Below are 19330 nucleotides of genomic sequence, written 5' to 3' on the forward strand. Positions count from 1 at the left end.
GAGAGATAACAGTAAAAGTAGGTGTAACTGGGAGTATACATAGACATGTGGTGCAAACGTAACAGAATATGTCATGAATGGGCGGAAACATAGGAGGGGGCTACCTAAGGAGCCGGGACCTCTAACCTGGTGGTGCGCGAAAACTGGCAATGACGTGTTACTAGGAGAAGCTGGGGGCTACGAACTCTGTGCTAGGAGCAGAGACTAGAGTCTGGAGGGTCGGAGCGACATGTACCTAAACCCTATCTGGTATCTGATGTTTAGGGAACATGTTGATATAAACTAGGAGTCATGAGGGGAAAAGCTAACTTGATTCTAAGACTGGACCATACATTATTCTACATGAAATGCGTGATGAGGAATATTAAATGACCAGTAAATGCAGTATTTCTCTAACATGGAGCCGAGAAGGCTAGACAATGACGGAAACTATTGATGCAGTTCAGTAGCTTAGGAATGCAAAGAAGGAGGACTGAACTGATAACTGGAACTATAACATACTTTTGGCAGACTCAGAGGCAGAGCCAAGCTGCACCGGGCACTGCGAAGCAGGAAGTAAGTGAAGGGTCGAGGATACAGGTGGGGGCTGTATCGCTCCTCAGCGAGGCTTTCAGGAGACAGGAGCTGAATCTGATGTCCGGGCCCTTTTGAGGCCTAGAAACGGGGACTTTATAATGGAATAACGTGCACACTGAGAAACGTGGCAACATAACTTTACATAGGCCTGATATTCGTAGTATTCACGAGGACTGGAAAATGACATACCAGAGGTGGACACAACTATAATTGCGTCTTTAATCGGACATGGGGAATAACATATGCATATTGGTCATGCACACATAACATATGATGGATGAGGCGTAGGGACACAGAACATGGCAAAATTTACTTTTCCACATTCCCTACTTGTCACTACGTTTCCATCAGGAAACATCAATTTTCATGATACCATCTATCATTTCATACAGTACCATTTGCTCGTCTCGAATTGTCTTGGAACGGGATTTAGAACGGGGCTTAGGACTAGGAATACAAGAGGTAGCACACATGCTGCAAATCGCAGGGCCACATTGTATACAGAGGCAGCAGCTAAATATGATCGCTACTGCAATACCTAGAAAGGACAGGACTTTCCATCCCCATGCGGAAATTATATTCCAGAACCAACCGGACCATGTCCAGGTGCCTGGATCTTGGTGTAACAGATGGGCAATTTTATGGAGTCTGGTTATAGCTGAATAAACAGACGGCGCGTTATTTGGAATGAAAATGCAGCAACTAGATCCGATGACTCTACAGGCCCCGCCCCTATCGGCCAGTATGACGTCAAGGACGAGACGATTTTGCAAAACGACAAATCTCATAGCAGATTGTTCTTCGGTTAGGTTACCTAGAGCAGAGGCAGTCTCATTTACTACAGCTTCAAGGGTTCTTGTTAACCTACGGATCAGTTTACTATTCTGGACAGGTCCTACAAAGAAGAAGAAACCTTTATTGAAATCTGTATACTGTTCTAGAGTAGTTTCAGTATAATCGACAATTGGGGACTCCCTTCTATGTCTAATGTGTACTAGATGTGTGTTTCTGTGATAATCAGATGGAGCTAGGAAAACAGGTGGCAGTAGGAAGGCAATGTAACAGGTTCCCTCCCAATCGAGGGGCAGACGGACATATGCGGTTTGACCACAAATAAAATAAGAATGACGTGAAGCTTTGAAAACAGATTTCCCACTGTCACTATACTGGATAACAGTAGTACAGTCACTATGACCTACATGTATGGAACCATAACTACGGACACATAATTCGCCTTTGACAGGTAGAACTGAAATAGCAGGTAAGTCTGGAGTAGTATCAGACTGAACATTCAGGACCATGAAATTCGACGAATAATTACCTAAATTATATACTTCATTTTCTAGATCTAAACCTGTTCTGTGGGGGAGACCTTGCTTGTCTGGGAAACATGTACTGTTAAGAAAAGACATATCTGTTGAGGATGACGTTAACGTGGACCATGCTCCACACGAACCATTGTGTGAAAATGGATAAGGAAAGAGTGGCAGAACTCCCTTCGGTGTCTGGAAAGGGGGGAGTCGACCACACACCCAACAATTAGTGGCATTGCTGGTCTGGTGTGAGTAATGTAACATACGGATAAATGTATTGTTGCGCATAGCGAGGCGGTATGAATATTCGTGAGGAGGCAGATCACTAAACGTGTGCTCTACTGTAGCATTAGCAGACATATTTACATGAGGAACTGGAAAATACAGATAGAACGCATAGCTGGTGCAGGAAATCATTATGCTGATGAATAATACGAAACTCAGAAAAACGATACATTGAATTGAACTTCGACTGACTCTCTCACTATGGGGGTCTATTTTGTACATGTCAGAAACAGTCTAACCGTTTCACCTAGGGGAGGACTTATACAATCAAACTGACTGACTTATTTTACTAGACCTGAGCTTTAACTTATACTCCTGCTGCGGAGTTTTCTCTAACAGGGGAGGGGTTGTAGTAATGTCTTTTGCGGGACAGTCCTTTAAAACAATGTCTTGACAGTTTTTAAAATCCTGGGAATCCTCGGAAATGTTCTTGGAGACGGGTTTCAATCCATTGAAAAGTTTTACATGAGAAAGATGGACCCACCCCTTCCTGCCTTCCAACTTGACGGCAGTACGGGTGGTCAAGAGGACCTGACGTGGCTCCTTCCAACGTGGTTCCAGCGGACTTGATCTGTCAAAATTTCTGATCATCACCAAGGAGCCTGGAACGATCTCGTGCGGTGCCACCTCGGTATTGTCTGGAAATGCGGCGGCAACCTGTGAACGACATGAGTTGAGGGCAGACATCAAGGAAGCTAGGTAATCTGTCAGCATATTACATGAAACATCGGTAATACTTCGGGGTCTAGGAGTACCCCACATGTTAGGGGGGCGGCCGAATACGACCTCATACGGGGACAGACCTGATCTGGAATGTGCGACCATGCGCATATAAAACAAAGCGACTGGCAGAGCTACTAGCCAGTCCACACCTTTTTCTTTACAAACTTTTGCAATGCGGATTTTCAGGGTCTGATTATGTCTCTCGACCAGACCGGCTGCTTCAGGATGGCGTACACAATGAAACTTCCACTGGTACCCTAACAACAGGGAAACGTGCTTCATTAACTCTGAGGAGAATGGCTGACCGTTATCAGAATATACGACTCTAGGGAGTCCATATCTAGGGAAGAATTCACGAACCAACTGCTTGGCAGTGGTCGCGGCTGTGTAATCGGGAACTGGATATGCCTCTGTCCACCTGGACAAAGCGCATACAACTACAAGGACATACTTGAAACCTCGACATCGCTCCATCTGAATATAATCCATCTGGAGGACCTCAAAAGGGTGGTCAGGGGGCTGGAAACCACCTTGTTCCACCGGGACACTTTTACCTGGATTAAACTGACAACATATCATACAGGTACGGACTTTCTGTTTGGCTGCAGCTCGTAAATGCTTGTTGAACCAAATGTTCTGGATACTATCTAACATAGCTTTTTCTCCTAAATGGGCTGGACTATGTGCGGTACTGATAATGACTTGAACCATAGAATCGGGGAGAAACCATGTGGCTCTACCCTTCGTTAACCATCCTTGATCTGTCTGGACCCCTCCTTGTTCGGACCATTTCTTGATTTCTTCGGGAGTAGCATGTAACTGGATATCTATGACATCTTGAGTAGGGTCCTTAACTGTCATGCATGTAATCGGATCTGGAGTATGTGTCTGATTAACTGGAATGTCTGGAGTCTGTGCTGTAAGCTTAGCTGTGCGATCTGCTAGATCATTACCTTGGGAAATAATGTCAGTAACTTTCGTATGTGCTTTGCATTTCATGATAGCAATGGATGTCGGTAAATGTATGGCATCTAACAGAGCTTGAATAAGGAGACCATGCTGAATCTTGGTTCCATGAGAAGTCATGAAACCTCTCTCCTGCCAGAGCACTCCGAAGTCGTGTACAACTCCGAATGCGTAACGTGAATCTGTGTAAACATTAACTTTCAGGTTCTTGGCGTGTATACAGGCTTGTGTCAGAGCGACTAGCTCTGCTGCTTGAGCGGACAGAGTGTTAATACGGTGTGTTTCAATAACTTCAGTGTCAGTAGTCACTGCATACGCGGCGACTAGTTCTCCTGTACTAGTTCTCATACATGAACCGTCCACATAAAGTGTCAGGTCGGGATCTGGTAACGGAATATCTGTCAGGTCTTGTCTTGGCTTTGTCGTAATATTAACTACTTCCACACAGTCATGTGGGTCAGAATTTGAATTAACTGATGGTAACAGTGTAGCAGGATTCAGAACGTTGCAGCGTCTAATTTCTATGTGTGGCTGGAACAGTGTCAATTCATAACCTGTTAAACGTGCAATTGTCAAGTGCTGTGTTTGTGTTCGGTTTAAAAGAACTTCCACGGAATGTGGGACTTGTACTGTCAGGGAGTGTCCTAAAACTATGGAATCACTTTGTCTGATAGCTAGTGCTGTGGCTGCAACTGACTTGAGGCACGCAGGCAACGCCTGGGCGACTGGATCTAATGTGCTCGAAAAATAAGCACAGGGCTTGTATTGTCCTGCTTGATCTTGTGTGAGAACAGATAATGCTGTACCTTCGCGTTCAGTAACGAAAAGTGTAAAAGGCTTACTGTAGTTCGGTGTAGCTAGAACTGGAGCTTGACATAAAGCTTTCTTTAACTCGTTGAAACTAAGTGTATGGTCAGATGTCCAAGGGAGGACAGTCGATACGGCTGCCTCCTGTGTCGTTAACTGTATCAGTGGCTTGGCTAGAAATGCATACTGGGGAATCCATTGTCTACAATAAGAAGTAAGGCCGATAAAGGCACGTACCTCCTTCTGGGTTCTGGGCTGGGGAAGACTCGCTATTAACTGGATACGGTCGGGTGTCAACTGCCTACCCCTCTTGGACAGTAAGTGTCCTAAGTATACCACTTGCTGGACACAGAATTGAAGCTTCGAAGGTGACACCTTGTGCCCCATCTCGGCTAGAAAATACAAGACTGTAAGGGATGCTCGCTCGCAGTCACGTTCAGAACGGGCTGTGATCAGTAGATCATCGACATACTGGAGCAGGGCAGTGTCAGTTGGCATGTGAATGTTGTCTAGTTGTCTCTTGAGTGCTTGACTGTAAATACTAGGGCTTTCTGTGAAACCTTGAGGAGCACGTGTGAACATATAGCTCCTTCCATTTAAACAAAATCCGAAAAGAAACTGGCTGTCTGGATGAATTGGAACACTGAAAAATGCATTCTTGAGGTCTATGACAGTGAAAAACATGGCTTCGGAATCAATGGCTGTTAACAGGGAAGAGATATCTGGAACAACTGGGTACTGAGGAATAATACATTTATTAAGCTCTCGTAAATCAATCACTAATCAATATACTGGGGGTGCATTTGGATCAGTACGTTTCATGACTGGAATGATCGGAGAATTGCATACATTGGAGTCAGTTTCTACAACTACTCCTTGAGCCATGAGCTCGTCAATAATTTTGGATAAGGCGGCTACAGCCTCAGGTGGCAATCTGTACTGTTTGATTCGGGGTAACACTACACCTGGTTTGAGAGTCACACGATGGGGTGTGATTTGCATGTAACCTACATCAGTTGGACCTTGCGCCCATAAATGCTGTGGAACTTTAGACAATCTTGAATCAAAATCTCGTAATACATAGTGACCCTTAAAGTCACGTAGGAACAGACGTATTCCCTCTGGGGAACAGCATATGACTGCACCTAACTCTTTCAGTGTTTTAATGCCTAATAGGTTTTCTGGACATGACTTAGTAAGTAACAGATCAGTAGTACGGGACAATGGACCTACTTCTAGAGTAACTGGCTTAGATATCTCATTAACTATTGGCTTTCCTGAAAATCCAAGGGAAACATTTCTTGAGCCTGAGAGCGGAGCCCCTGGAACTTCGGCGTGACTAATTGTGGTCCTACTTGCCCCTGTATCGATCAGAAACTTTCTGTCTTTCCCTAATACTTGACTGTGAACATAGGGACCTTCTTGATCTACAGGTATCTCGATGAGAGGCAAGCCTACCTCCCTCTCTAGGCTGTTTCATGAATACTGCTGGTACTCTGGATACTCGGACTGTGCATACTGGTACATCTGCGATGTAACGTGCTGTGTTGCAGCAATAGGCTGCGGTGCGGTAACTGTCTGTTGTGCATTCTGTGGTTGAGGAGTCTGTGAAACTTGTTCTTGTCTAGGCGGACGTGGTCTTTCTTTAGTCTTACCAGTAGCTATATTATGTTTCAGAACTGCACACTCGTTTATAAAATGACCTGGCTGTTTACAATAATTGCAGTTCCCTTTAACGGGAGCTGCAGGATGACTGGCTTGATTCGGACCCCTCTTCTGACTGTCTTGAGGAACAGATTGTGCAACTAGCACTTTCATTTTCGTGTCTTTCATACGTTTTCTTTCGTGTTCTTGCTCTTCCCTGATTCTATTCTGGTGATACTGGAGCATCTGGAGCATCTGGGACGGGGTATTAGCTTGCCAGGTGCTTTCGACTTTCAAAACTCGATTTTTAATTTGAGGGCTTGAATTCTCGACTAATTTAGTAACAAAAAGGTGAGGGTATGACTCACTACTTGTCTTGAGACCACTGTTAATACTGAAACATTTTTCAAATCTAGAATAAAAATCACTAATATCTTCATCTTGTTTCTGTTTACAGGCTGAGATTGCATCCCAGTCTTCTTTTCTCGTTGTCAATAATCTAGGTAAAACTTGAATCAATAATTCTGGTAATTCTTTACATTTATCTCCAAGACCGGTACCTGGTACTCGTGCCTTGTCTTCAGCTTCTAGAGCTGCCCAATCGATCTTTTTCTCTCCCACCTCCCATTCTTTTTCTTTTAACTTTTCATATACCCCTGCGGGTAACAGGACCTTTAACATTTTAATGATATCTGGGTAAGTGTATTCTCCCATACGGAGCATGTCTTTTAATTCTCTATGGAACCCTGCTGGATCTTTGTCATGACAGGGAATTAATTTCTTCATTTCAAGAAGTTCCATCTTTGAAATTGGAGTGTATACAAACACTCGTTGCATTACGCCACCCGCCCCTTGGACTGGGTGGACTTCTCGTAACGGATTCTGTCTGTCTATGTAGAATGATTTACTTTCTGGGGGTGAGACATGAACAAAATGCGGGTTCAGGAACGTTCTATATTTGTGGCGCTGTTCTAGAATGACACTAATTAAATCGGTACCTAGACCTCTCCATCTATACTGGAGTAACTCGTTCAGGACATCGTGTAACGGGCCTGGATCAGAATGTTGACCCTCATACAGAGTAATAAGGTGTTGGATCATATACATACCCACCAGTCGTTGCTCGGCTGGGGGCAGTTTCAGAAACATTTGTGCCACTATTTCGTCTGGAAAAGTGGTAGAATCAGTAATCCATCGGACTGCTGATCGGGCTAGTTCTTGTTCATGCATAGTACTTAACTCACTATAACCGATTCGTGATTTCAGAATGTGATCGGTAGCTTGAAATACTTGTTCTAGAGAACCTTGTTCTGGTGCTGGATGATGAAAAATAGACTTGTGTTCTAGACGTAAATGGCGATCTGGAAATCTAGATTTTCCTACATACGCTATTCTGGCGGAATTCTCGTCTTCCTCTTCAGGATCAGAGATACTTTCTTTCTCGCTTACTTGTGCTGCTTTACGCTGTTCGTGTATCTTTACTATCTCTTTACGGATTTTCTTGTACATACTCTCCATAGCACCGACGGTCTTGTGCTTACCCTCGGCTATATTATCACTCCACCTTGTCAGGATTCGCATTTCGGCGGGATCTTTAGACGGGTAATCTTGTTCTCTTATTAGACAATTGATCAGGAACTTTAATATCATGAGCTGGATCTCGGCTTTCCTTTGAGACATAATCTCGCCAATACTTTCTGGATCATCCCCTGTACGGATGAAACGATATATTCTGTCTAGATCTTCTTTCATATTCGGCAAGGTGACTAGATACTCGGTCACCCTCCTTACGCGTACGGAATATAAAACCATATTATATTCGCCTGGAACTGGATCATAGACACATTCGTTAAGGGTTTGCCTGATTTCTGTAACAGACTGATGTTTGGGCGTGCGCTGTAACGCTTGAGCATGTAATTCGAGTAATGTTGAACGCTTGTGTGGCGGCGGGGTTTGAGGAAGACCTCCTCCTGCGGCCCCTAGACTAGAATCGTCGACTGACATTCTTCGTCCTGGCAGGGTCGGTAATTGTAACGTGGGCTGGACTTGTATGGCGGACTGGGCCGGGGGGACTGTTAAGGGCACCCCGGTGTCTGGAGGAGCATGGAGTGCCTGATTTTCAGGGACTGGCGGAGCGCGAACAGGATTTGCATATTCGGGGACTGTGTCGTCCAAGTAGGACGAAATAAAAATATCAGCTGCGGTCGGTTTGTGACGTAGCTTGGTCGGAACTAATGGTGGCGGGAAATTACTGGATGCCTCCGGGGTCGCTTTTGGCACACCTTCGGCAAGAAGAGGATACATACCCTTAATGAGGGCATGCCTCTGTCTGTCTGACTGTTCGGCTTTGACTTGTTCACCTATCTCGATTAATTCTCTTTCTTGGGCTCGTTCCTGGGATTCTCTACTTAACTCTGACTTTCTGACTTCTTTCTCGGTTCTTCTATGAGCTTCCTTACGCCATAACTCGATGGCATCTTTCTGTGACTGTCTGGCTTTCTTTTTCCATAATGCTTCTTCTACTCGCATGATACATTCGGCATCCCATGTACCCGATACGGGCCATCTATACTTTTCTTCTAACTGTTTGGTATACTCTACCCATAAATCTAGATACATTATGGCGCTTATGCCATGTTTCTGATACATAAAGTGACCTGGACTGTCCCTAGGTGGGACAGGAACCGCTTCTTCTAATAAACCCTTTCTAGTTTTTAACTGACGTAACTTGGAAAATATAGGCATGACTGAACTGTAATCTGGACACAATACAATACACAATGAAAACACGAAATCACGTCACACTCATACCACAACATTAAAAATACATGAAGAACATTATAAATAACAGTTTGAACAGAATATTACCTGGAATACTGAAAACAGAAACAGAACAGAATTTCTCGAGAACGGAACAGACTAGAGTTACTGGATGCACTGCTATAACAGTACGGAACATACCGGTCCCATAAAGGGACGCATCAAGACCCGTATCCACCTAGGTGAACACTTCGTTTGTGAGTCTGGGCACCACCAACCCACGGACCAGGAGTCAATTTAGATTGGTCCTGTCTAGATACTACCCCAGCAATGGTACTCACCGGGCAGCACGGAACGGAAAGCCTCGGACTGGACTGGACGACGGACGACGAACTTCGGACTTCAGTTACAGGTGGGCCTCCGGATACCTCGGACCTTGGACTCTCGGCTTGGGCTCTGGTCGGGACTCGCCGCGTTCCTCCACCGTCTCGTTTGGATGCTGGACCGCCTCCTCCGTCTCCTCCGTGGGCCTGAGGGATACTTGGAGCAGAAATATCTGCCAGTGCACGGTATGGTTCCGTCACGACTGCAGAGGGTCAGGGGGTCGGCGTGGCTTCACCGACGCGTGGGGAAAGGGCAAGTCCCTATTCGGGCGCCATTATGTGGTATATAAATAAATAATACCGGATCTATTTTTGAATTAATGAATGAATAACAGATAGCTCAATAAAATAAGAGTCAAGATTCGAGGTAGTAGGAGTTTCTGCAGGTTTATTACAGCATAAGGACAGGATCAGGACAACCTGCATAGGAACAGAATGGCAGGGCTAGAGTGGCCCGGCAGCTGCCGGGGCTGGGTCTGGGATGAGCGCGCTAACTTTTAATAACAATACATCAACTTATATACATAGCGCAAACACATAGCATTACATTGCAGTAGGCGTAGCAGTGGGTGGAGCAGAAGGCGTGACGCGTAGCAGTCGCGAGAGATAACAGTAAAAGTAGGTGTAACTGGGAGTATACATAGACATGTGGTGCAAACGTAACAGAATATGTCATGAATGGGCGGAAACATAGGAGGGGGCTACCTAAGGAGCCGGGACCTCTAACCTGGTGGTGCGCGAAAACTGGCAATGACGTGTTACTAGGAGAAGCTGGGGGCTACGAACTCTGTGCTAGGAGCAGAGACTAGAGTCTGGAGGGTCGGAGCGACATGTACCTAAACCCTATCTGGTATCTGATGTTTAGGGAACATGTTGATATAAACTAGGAGTCATGAGGGGAAAAGCTAACTTGATTCTAAGACTGGACCATACATTATTCTACATGAAATGCGTGATGAGGAATATTAAATGACCAGTAAATGCAGTATTTCTCTAACATGGAGCCGAGAAGGCTAGACAATGACGGAAACTATTGATGCAGTTCAGTAGCTTAGGAATGCAAAGAAGGAGGACTGAACTGATAACTGGAACTATAACATACTTTTGGCAGACTCAGAGGCAGAGCCAAGCTGCACCGGGCACTGCGAAGCAGGAAGTAAGTGAAGGGTCGAGGATACAGGTGGGGGCTGTATCGCTCCTCAGCGAGGCTTTCAGGAGACAGGAGCTGAATCTGATGTCCGGGCCCTTTTGAGGCCTAGAAACGGGGACTTTATAATGGAATAACGTGCACACTGAGAAACGTGGCAACATAACTTTACATAGGCCTGATATTCGTAGTATTCACGAGGACTGGAAAATGACATACCAGAGGTGGACACAACTATAATTGCGTCTTTAATCGGACATGGGGAATAACATATGCATATTGGTCATGCACACATAACATATGATGGATGAGGCGTAGGGACACAGAACATGGCAAAATTTACTTTTCCACAAACAGTGGAAGAAAAAATAAAGGTGAAGATGAAAGGATGGGGTGAAGAGAGAAAGGATTGATAAGTGAAAGTATGAATGGATGGAATAATTTACTGATGGGTGGATAGATGGGTGAAGGAAGAGTAAAACGATGGTAGGTTAGAAATATGGATAGATACATGGCTATATATTGATGAGTAAACGGATGGACGCAATATGAAAGGGTGGAGGGAAGAAGGTATGGTTGGATGAGTAAATGCAAGGACAGTTGGAGAGAAGAACAGATATGGATCAATAAATGTTTGGAAGAAGTATGGTTCAAAGAGGGGAGTATTTTAATTTTCTGCTGGCTACACCATTGTACCAGAGGATCAGAGAAGATCAAAACCCGACACAATCCAGAGTGCCCTGCAGCTCCGGAATATTATGTGTGGCTTGACAAGCATCAAAGTTAGATCTTCAAGGCTCAGTGCTTGCCAGACACAGGAAGTGTATTGGACTTTCCCCCGATTTGTTACATAAGTAAAAGGAGGGTCAAGGAGGGATAAAAGGTGGAGGGGGGGAGATTACGCTTTTGTTTTATGCAGGTCGTGTTGTGCATAGGTAGGCGGTAATACATTTTTAGTACTGGTAAAAGAATAAAGGTTGAAGGGGTAATGTTCAATCCTAAAGTTATAATCTGTAACCGGTGGAAATCCCAATTCAGGCACAAACAGAATTTGAAGCTTTTAGGCAATTACCCCACCAAGCTGATTTGCACTATGAACAGTTTTTGCCAGGTAATCACTGATCAAATTTATATGGGGAAAATACTGGGTTTTAAAATCTCGGAATGGGTAAAGCATGCATTCTACAGTGCAGCATACAGAATCATATGTTAAAATTGCACTTGAAAAAACATGAACCTAGTTCCATTCATAATTCCACTTACCATTTTACCACATCAATTTACTTCTTGCAAGAGACTGAGCGCCTAAATAATGGTTGTATGACAGTGCACGAATGGCTAAACCACTCATACCTTTACAACGCTGCCTGAACAACGAATGCGTCTAAACGACGCATGCCCGTACCATGCAATTTTGTGGTAAAGGCATGACTGGTAAAGGGATATGTGTGGTAAAGATCACACCCCAGCCTCCCCACCCTGAGCCCTAAATACAACCCCAAGCCCTAGAAACCACCTGACCCGCCTGAGCCCTAAAAAAAACACACCCACCTTGAGCCCTAAAAACAACCCTGATCCCCCAGCCCTAAAAACAGCCCGACCCTCAAAAACAAACCGACCCCCCCCAGAGCTCTAAAAACAACACCAGCCTCCCGAGCCCTAAAAACTACTCTGACCCCCCACACCCTAAACACAACTCTGACCCCTAAAAACTACCCCCCAACCCTAAGCCCTAAAACCTACCCCCAACCCTTAAAAAAGTAACCCGGCCCCAGCCCCACTTACCAGACCACGTCCACATCCGATCCTTCCTTTTCCTGTGCTTGCCCATCCACGCATGTTGACCACGCAGTGCCTTCACCACACATATGCGTGGTTAAGGCATATGTGTGATTATGGCAAGGGTGGTTCCGCTTGCAGGGAAACGGCACGTGTTATAAAGGCTGTTTCCCTTAAATAACCAAAGTGTGAATTGTTTTGTTTCTTACGTCACATGCACAGCCTTCTGATAAGAGGATTGAGCACCATAGCTATTTGTCTCACAAATGATGCTTTGTAAGCCATTCAGTTTACTTGGCCAGTGTTGAATGTGACGTTTGGCTTTCTCTCATGTGGTTCGGTAGGGTAACCTGCAGGACAATCTTGTATAAATCATGCTCTGCACAGAAACCACACACATAATATTCATTAACATTTCTTGATTTTGAAGGAAAATAATCAATGCAGAAGTGAAAAAATCTTTCAACAGGGCCATTAGCCATAAAGTTGCATATTTAAGAATACTTTGGTTGATCTTATTTAAGCAACAAAATGATCAGTGTGCACAGAAACATAGGCCAGGACATTCACACCTGCAGATTCAAATTAATGTTGAGGAAAATCTGCTAATACAGCACATATTATGCAACAACGCAAAGTTTATTCACCATTTTTTGCAGGACCTTTCTGCCAAGGCAACACACCTACAAAAGACAGGAATACGAGCATTCCTTTGATGGCAAAGAAGCACATATTTCATGGTAACAATAAGAGAAGAATAGCCTCCACCTTCATCACAGGGGAAAACATTTCCTTCTCGTCCAGCATTTTACCGTTTCCTCAAGATACTTTCTGTGCGAACCTGACTCCTGTGAGTCAATATCTAAAATGTTTGATGTTTGGCACATTATCAAGCAAGGTAAATTTAAGTTGCAGAGATTTCTGACCTTCTCTCACTTTCAGTGATTTCCTACCTTACTGTGTCTTCCTTTGAAGGAAGGATTCCGTCAGTTGTTTGTCCTGATATCATTGTAAGAAATATTGCCTGTTTCAAATATCATGGTCTAAATATCACTCAATTTGGTGTAGATTTTCTATTATGTACTCCAAAGGAGCAATAGTTCTGTAAACGATATTTAGGACACATAATTTATGTCACACGACATTCAGGTACCATACCATTACATCCATGTTTCAATTGTGTTTTGGATTTTTTTCTTCATGAATATAGCTAGCCTAAAAAATAGCTCAGTGATTGATTGTTAGGATTAGTGAACTATTACTGCTGTGTGCATGCAATAAGAGTTTGGCCATAACAGCAATTTGTTTTATTTGTCTTCTAGGTAAAGGATTAGTGGTGTTAAGCCATGGCAACAGTACTTTTGAAAGAAAGTGTGCTTGCATTCCAGGATATCACTTGAATCGTGATTATGAGTTTTGTAAAAGAAATACCGAATGTGGTCCTGGATTTGGAGTTGAACAGCCTCGTAAGATTTTTTTCCTTCAAAAAAAATATTTTTAAAAACTGTTGTCAAAATCAATAAACGAATCCGAAGATTTTGCCAAAAGATTTGAACTGTACCACTACCAATGATGACCGTATGGAAATTCAAAAAGTTGAAACATCGCTGACACTACAGCAGACAGACAATGAACCATTATATTAACTGAGGGGCTGTGATACGAAATTTAATTTAATCCAGATGCCCTTTCAGTCGGGTATGGTGAGGTGCCTGTTGGATTTTACAAAAAATGGTTTCATACATACAGACAAAAACCCACACACGCTCTCATAATTGGTCGATTTTTATTTTGTTTTTGAAGGTTACATCGTGCTTGTATTTTGCTATAGAAACGGTGATATATGCATATCTCGCTTTCTATAATTAAAGTTATCCTTCTGTAAAATGTGTTAAACTCATTTACACAATTTGGGTAGTTGATCTATTCAACAATACATGTTTATTTGCTTTTTTCCATTTTATAATTTATGTTTTTATAGTCTCTGGACATGCAAATACTAATGCAGCATATGTTTCGATTATCTTCATAGACAAGTTATAACAGTCCTATGTAGGTACACTGACAAGTGCAAAAGGTCCGGCCCTAATGTATGTTCATAGAGGTGCACAAAAGCGTACCCAGTGTTGTGTTGATTCTGGATTTCTGTTCACAGAATAATTTTTCATTTGACTACTATTGTCTCATAGAACGTGTACAGAGAAGCATTAGCTAACGCGCTTTCTTCTCACTCTTTCTCTCCTACAGCCGGGAGAGACACAGACACTGTATGCAAGCCATGCCTTCTGGGCCAGTTTTCCAATATTAACTCATCTGCTGAAAAGTGTCGGCCATGGACCAAGTAAGAGAATCTGTATTTTTTTAAATTAAACTTGTTTTCATCAGTCATTGCACAAAATAAAAAAGCACCTATGTAACACCATTATACCAGCCACAACACCCCCACATAAGTTACCTGAAATAGATAAACATAGAATATTGCAAAGAAATAAAAGATGGACTCTGTTGAAATTCACAGACATGTCACAGAAATAAACATGATTTAGGCAGTCTTATCAGTTTTGTACCGGAGAGCTAAGCAAGCATTGGCTTCCTGCACATAATATAGAAAGGTAACCCAAATGTTTGTACATAACTCAGCCGGGGGAGATGACATAGCTTCAGTAATAGCATAGATTGTTATGTGAAGGATAAAGTGTTAGACACTCTGGAAATGAGTTTATGTTATTCTTATGACCTTTTCCGCCACCGTCAATAGCAAGGTGAACTGTCAGACCTTAATACATATTCTAGGGATTAAAGTATGCTGAGTACATCTGGGTCTGACATAAGTTGACACTGGCTTAATGCATGAAGTAAAGTGCCTCCTGCCGTACATTAAAATAATACTGCAAGTCACGAGGTGTTCTGTAACCATATTGAAAGGGTCGCTGGAATTATGTGGCAAGAAAGGGCCAAATAATGTGGCAAGAAAAACCAAATTATGCAGCATAATGCAGCGCATATGGTGATAGTGTTACTTCATTATTTTGTCATTTTTCCACTTGTCAACACAGTCGGGGCATTGGTTGCACCTCAATAGTACCTGTTTAACTCCCAAATATAGATATAAACAACAGAAAGCCGACCAGTCAACCTTTGCAAAGGACCTTCCACTGGGCGGCTACAAGTGTTGCTGCATTTTTAGTAACGTCTGAAGCGTTTGTGCTAGAAACCCTTATTTGTTTTTTAAAATCTGCAGATCATGCAGCAAATGATGGATTACATGGCAAATCGACAATTAAGTGAAACACTGTGACTGCACAATTGCATAATTCTAGTGTCCCTGCGTATAGAGGAACAAGCCTGAAGGCCACATTTCTTCATCAGGTCATGGAACTCCTAGGTGATTTTCATTGTCCTTATAATGTATGGCGGGGGTACTGTATTCATTATAATACATTGACATACAATCTCCCTCCCCACAAACTGCTTAAATCCTTAGTGTGTTGCTCTTTCATATGAAAGAGCCAAGATGATGGCAGACATTATGAATCCATAGTGCAAAATTAAAGATACCAAAATGAGTTCGATATTTGTTGCCCAAAGATTTTAGAATCAGTTTAATGTGAGATTTAAATCTACTCTTGCTCAGAATGTGCAGAAACATGCATAGAGAGGTCCTCTTTCCTATATTTACCTAAATCTTGCAAAAAGTAAACATGTTCCCATAAATATTTCTTTTCTGCTGGTCACTGCTCATTTAGAAAAAACAGAGCAGAAGAAGGAAAATCGGGTTTATTTTCTGTTGTTTAAACTGAAACTTTAATTATGCTGCATTTGTTTTCTTTCCCCTTGGCTTCTGGATCTGGCAGCAGGCATTGTGACGTCAGATTACAATTTTATTAACTTATTATAGTTGAGTCACAACACCATTTCATTTTTATAGGCGACTAAATATGTTACAAGTCTTCTGCAATACGGAAATTAGAGACAACGTTTGAACAGGGATTTCAGGCTCCCATGTTTTATATTTGGGCAACAGTACCCCAACATACACTATAAGAATATTACAAGTCTTTGAAGAGCTCCATGGCAAAATAGAAGAAGAATGCTGAAGGCTGAGTGGCTTTATAAGGTTATGGAACTCCAAGAAGACTTGCAATATCATTATCATGTACAGCAGGGGCTAATTTATCCCTTATAATACATTGTCACACCATTACCTTTCCCACAAGCCACCGCCTTTCATACGCAGCTCTTTCGTATGAAAGAGAGAGCATGTTTGCTAACCTGAAGAATAAAATTAGAATTTGTAGTTCAAAATTAGACACATAAAAAAACTGTTACATATGTTTTGCAAGAAGATATTGGAATTTGTTTAATATAATTCAGATACTTAAAAATGGCTCAGTATCTCTGAATGTGCAGAAACATGCAGAAGGATTTTACCTTTTCCATAATTACCTAAGGAGGGCAAAAAATGTATTGGCATTAATATTTCCTTTAACCTTACAGCTAGAAAAACCGAGCAGACAAAATAAAGCCTTGTTTCCATTTCATTCATTAAACTGCTGCTTTAATTATGCTCCATGGCCAGACCTGCCTTTCCAGTTGGCAACTAGCTCTGGCTGCAGGCACTGTGACGTCAAAACTCAACTGTAATAAGTTATTACAGTTGAGTTTCACGTCTTTTCTCTATAATCAGTGAGTCAGTGTGTCACAAGTCTCTTATTATAAAGAAATAAGGGATGGATATGTACACAAGGATTACAGAATTGCATTTATTAATGAAAATAGGGAAAGGTGTGTGTGCAGGGATTGCAGGCTATGGGGTGTTATAGCGCCATATTTGGATATTTGGATATTTGGATATTTGGAGGGGTATTTATAGAGCGCGGCGTTCGCTCCGGAAGGAGCATCATGGCGCTGAGTAGTCCTTGAGGCCAGGTCGCAGAGTGGTAGGGGGGAGGCTAAATGGAGGCTTTGGTCCACTCGTCGGGGAGATTGAAAATCCATGTTTTGAGAAGTTTTCTAAAAGGCTTCTCAAGTGTCTGATGTCTTAGGTGTCTGGGCATGCTGTTCCAGGCTTTGATAGCCAGGGAGCTTAGGGTTTTACCTCCTTTAGACTTCAGGTTAAACCTGGTAGAGGCCATGAAATTGTCTTGGGCAGAGCGGAGGGAACGACTCGGGTTGTAGTGTGGGAAGCGTCTAGTAAGGTAAACAGGACCTGTTTTGTTAAAGACCCGAAAGGCAACGATGAGAATCTTGAAAAGTATTCTCTTGTGCAGGGGAAGCCAATGTAAGGTCTTTAGGGCTGCAGAGATTGAGGATTTGCGAGGTAATTTTAAGACCAGGCGGGCGGCAGTGTGTAGAACACTTTGGAGTTTGGAGAGGGTGGACTTCTTGGTCCCTGCCAGGAGGCCGTTGCAGTAGTCCACGCGCGAAAGAATGAGGGCTACTGTTACCGTTTTTCTAGAATCTAGGGGAAGAAAGTCAAAAAACTTTCTGAGGGATTTGATTATGCCGAAGCATCTGCCGGCCACGGTCGTGGCATGATGGTCAAATGAAAGATCAGAGTCAAAAAGTACCCCAAGGTTTCTAGCGGTAGTGACGGTCTGGGGGGGGGGCAGCAGAATTATCAGGCCACCAGAGGGCAGGACAGAAAGAGGCGTTCTTTCCGATGGGGAGGATCTCTGTTTTATTTGAGTTACAACGGAGGTGGTTGGAGTCCATCCATTGGAATACAGCAGTTAGGCAATATTTAAGATTGAGCTCTGCATTGTTGGAGTTGTCGTCTAGGGGGATGATCAACTGAGTATCATCGGCATATGAGGTGACAGTTATGCCGAATGATTCAATCATTCATACCATAGCATTCACTCTGGTCTTTTAGGGATAGTGCCCAAGCAATGTGCTGTTTTAACTTGCCCTATACGTGAAGTGGGAATCTGTTGGTTTCAGGGATGTAGTGTACTGATCATGTACTGAAGTTCTACCTCGGTGGTATCAATTCACTATCTATCTCAATTCATGTGTTGATCTAACCTATTGTTGTTTTCTTTAGCCATATATGAACTTCATGCTGTTGATGAACATTTTATAAATGGAAACAGGCACATTTATGAATGATTGTTTTATCAAAAAGAGGGACTTTAATGTAGATGATGAACAATTGGAATAACCCATGAGTGGGTATATAGTTGGATCCACCAATGTATCTTTTGTCATCAGGCCTTTTTTATGTAATCCCGGGATAGGAATTAGTTTTGCCCCCTTGTTAATTATTCCATGCACTATAACTTTGTTTTGTACACTATATCATGTTTTAATGTTTCTTAACGTTTCTTAATGTACTTTTATGGACAAACTGACCCAAATAAAAAGATAATGATAATACTGATAACTCTAAACAGCCAACCATCTTCAACTGGTGGCAGGTGTCTGATGGAAAACATATGAGAATGAGTAGACCCTGTCCTTGTGGCGACCACAACACTGGTGGGCCATGCTTTCAGCAGGAGTGCCCTCATGTTTGAGATCCTAATTTCAGGTCCAGGTGCTGATCAACCATGCTTGAAGCAGCAGAAGCTGTAGAATTTATTAGTGAGTGTCTATGATTATAATTTCATTTAAATCAAATTGTGAAGGCAGTTTTTCTTTTGATCTCTTATTTCTGTGCTCTTTCCCATCATCTTGGTCTCTTAGCCCTTTATATTTATGCTTGCACATTGATGGCCTCCATCTTGGGTCATGTCTTTGAAGCTTTTGAAGCTTTGCTATTAGTACAGCCCATTCTCTTCTGCGGATGCCACCCATTGAGGGTTGGTAATAGCACTCTTCCCTCACTGCCCAGTGCCATAGGTTAACATCATGTCATATGACCCACTGGATCCCCCCTACATAACCTACCCCTACTGTTACTTAAACCCCACATGCAGGGCGTCTAGCATCGGCATTTAGGTAAA

General features: G+C 42.9%; 1 protein-coding gene across 1 annotated transcript in view; it reads left to right on the forward strand.

Moving 5' to 3' along the window:
- The window catches only part of TNFRSF11A (TNF receptor superfamily member 11a), a 295953-nt gene that overhangs the window by 114232 nt on the left and 162391 nt on the right, over window positions 1-19330 (forward strand). The window contains exons 4-5 of the mRNA XM_078687767.1: window positions 13706-13849; window positions 14631-14724. Of these exons, the coding sequence (XP_078543893.1) occupies window positions 13706-13849; window positions 14631-14724 (238 nt within the window). The remainder of the gene's footprint in view (window positions 1-13705; window positions 13850-14630; window positions 14725-19330) is intronic.

The sequence above is a fragment of the Lissotriton helveticus genome, chromosome 4_1 (genome assembly GCF_964261635.1).
Source record: "Lissotriton helveticus chromosome 4_1, aLisHel1.1, whole genome shotgun sequence".
NCBI classification, from domain to species: Eukaryota; Metazoa; Chordata; class Amphibia; order Caudata; family Salamandridae; genus Lissotriton; species Lissotriton helveticus.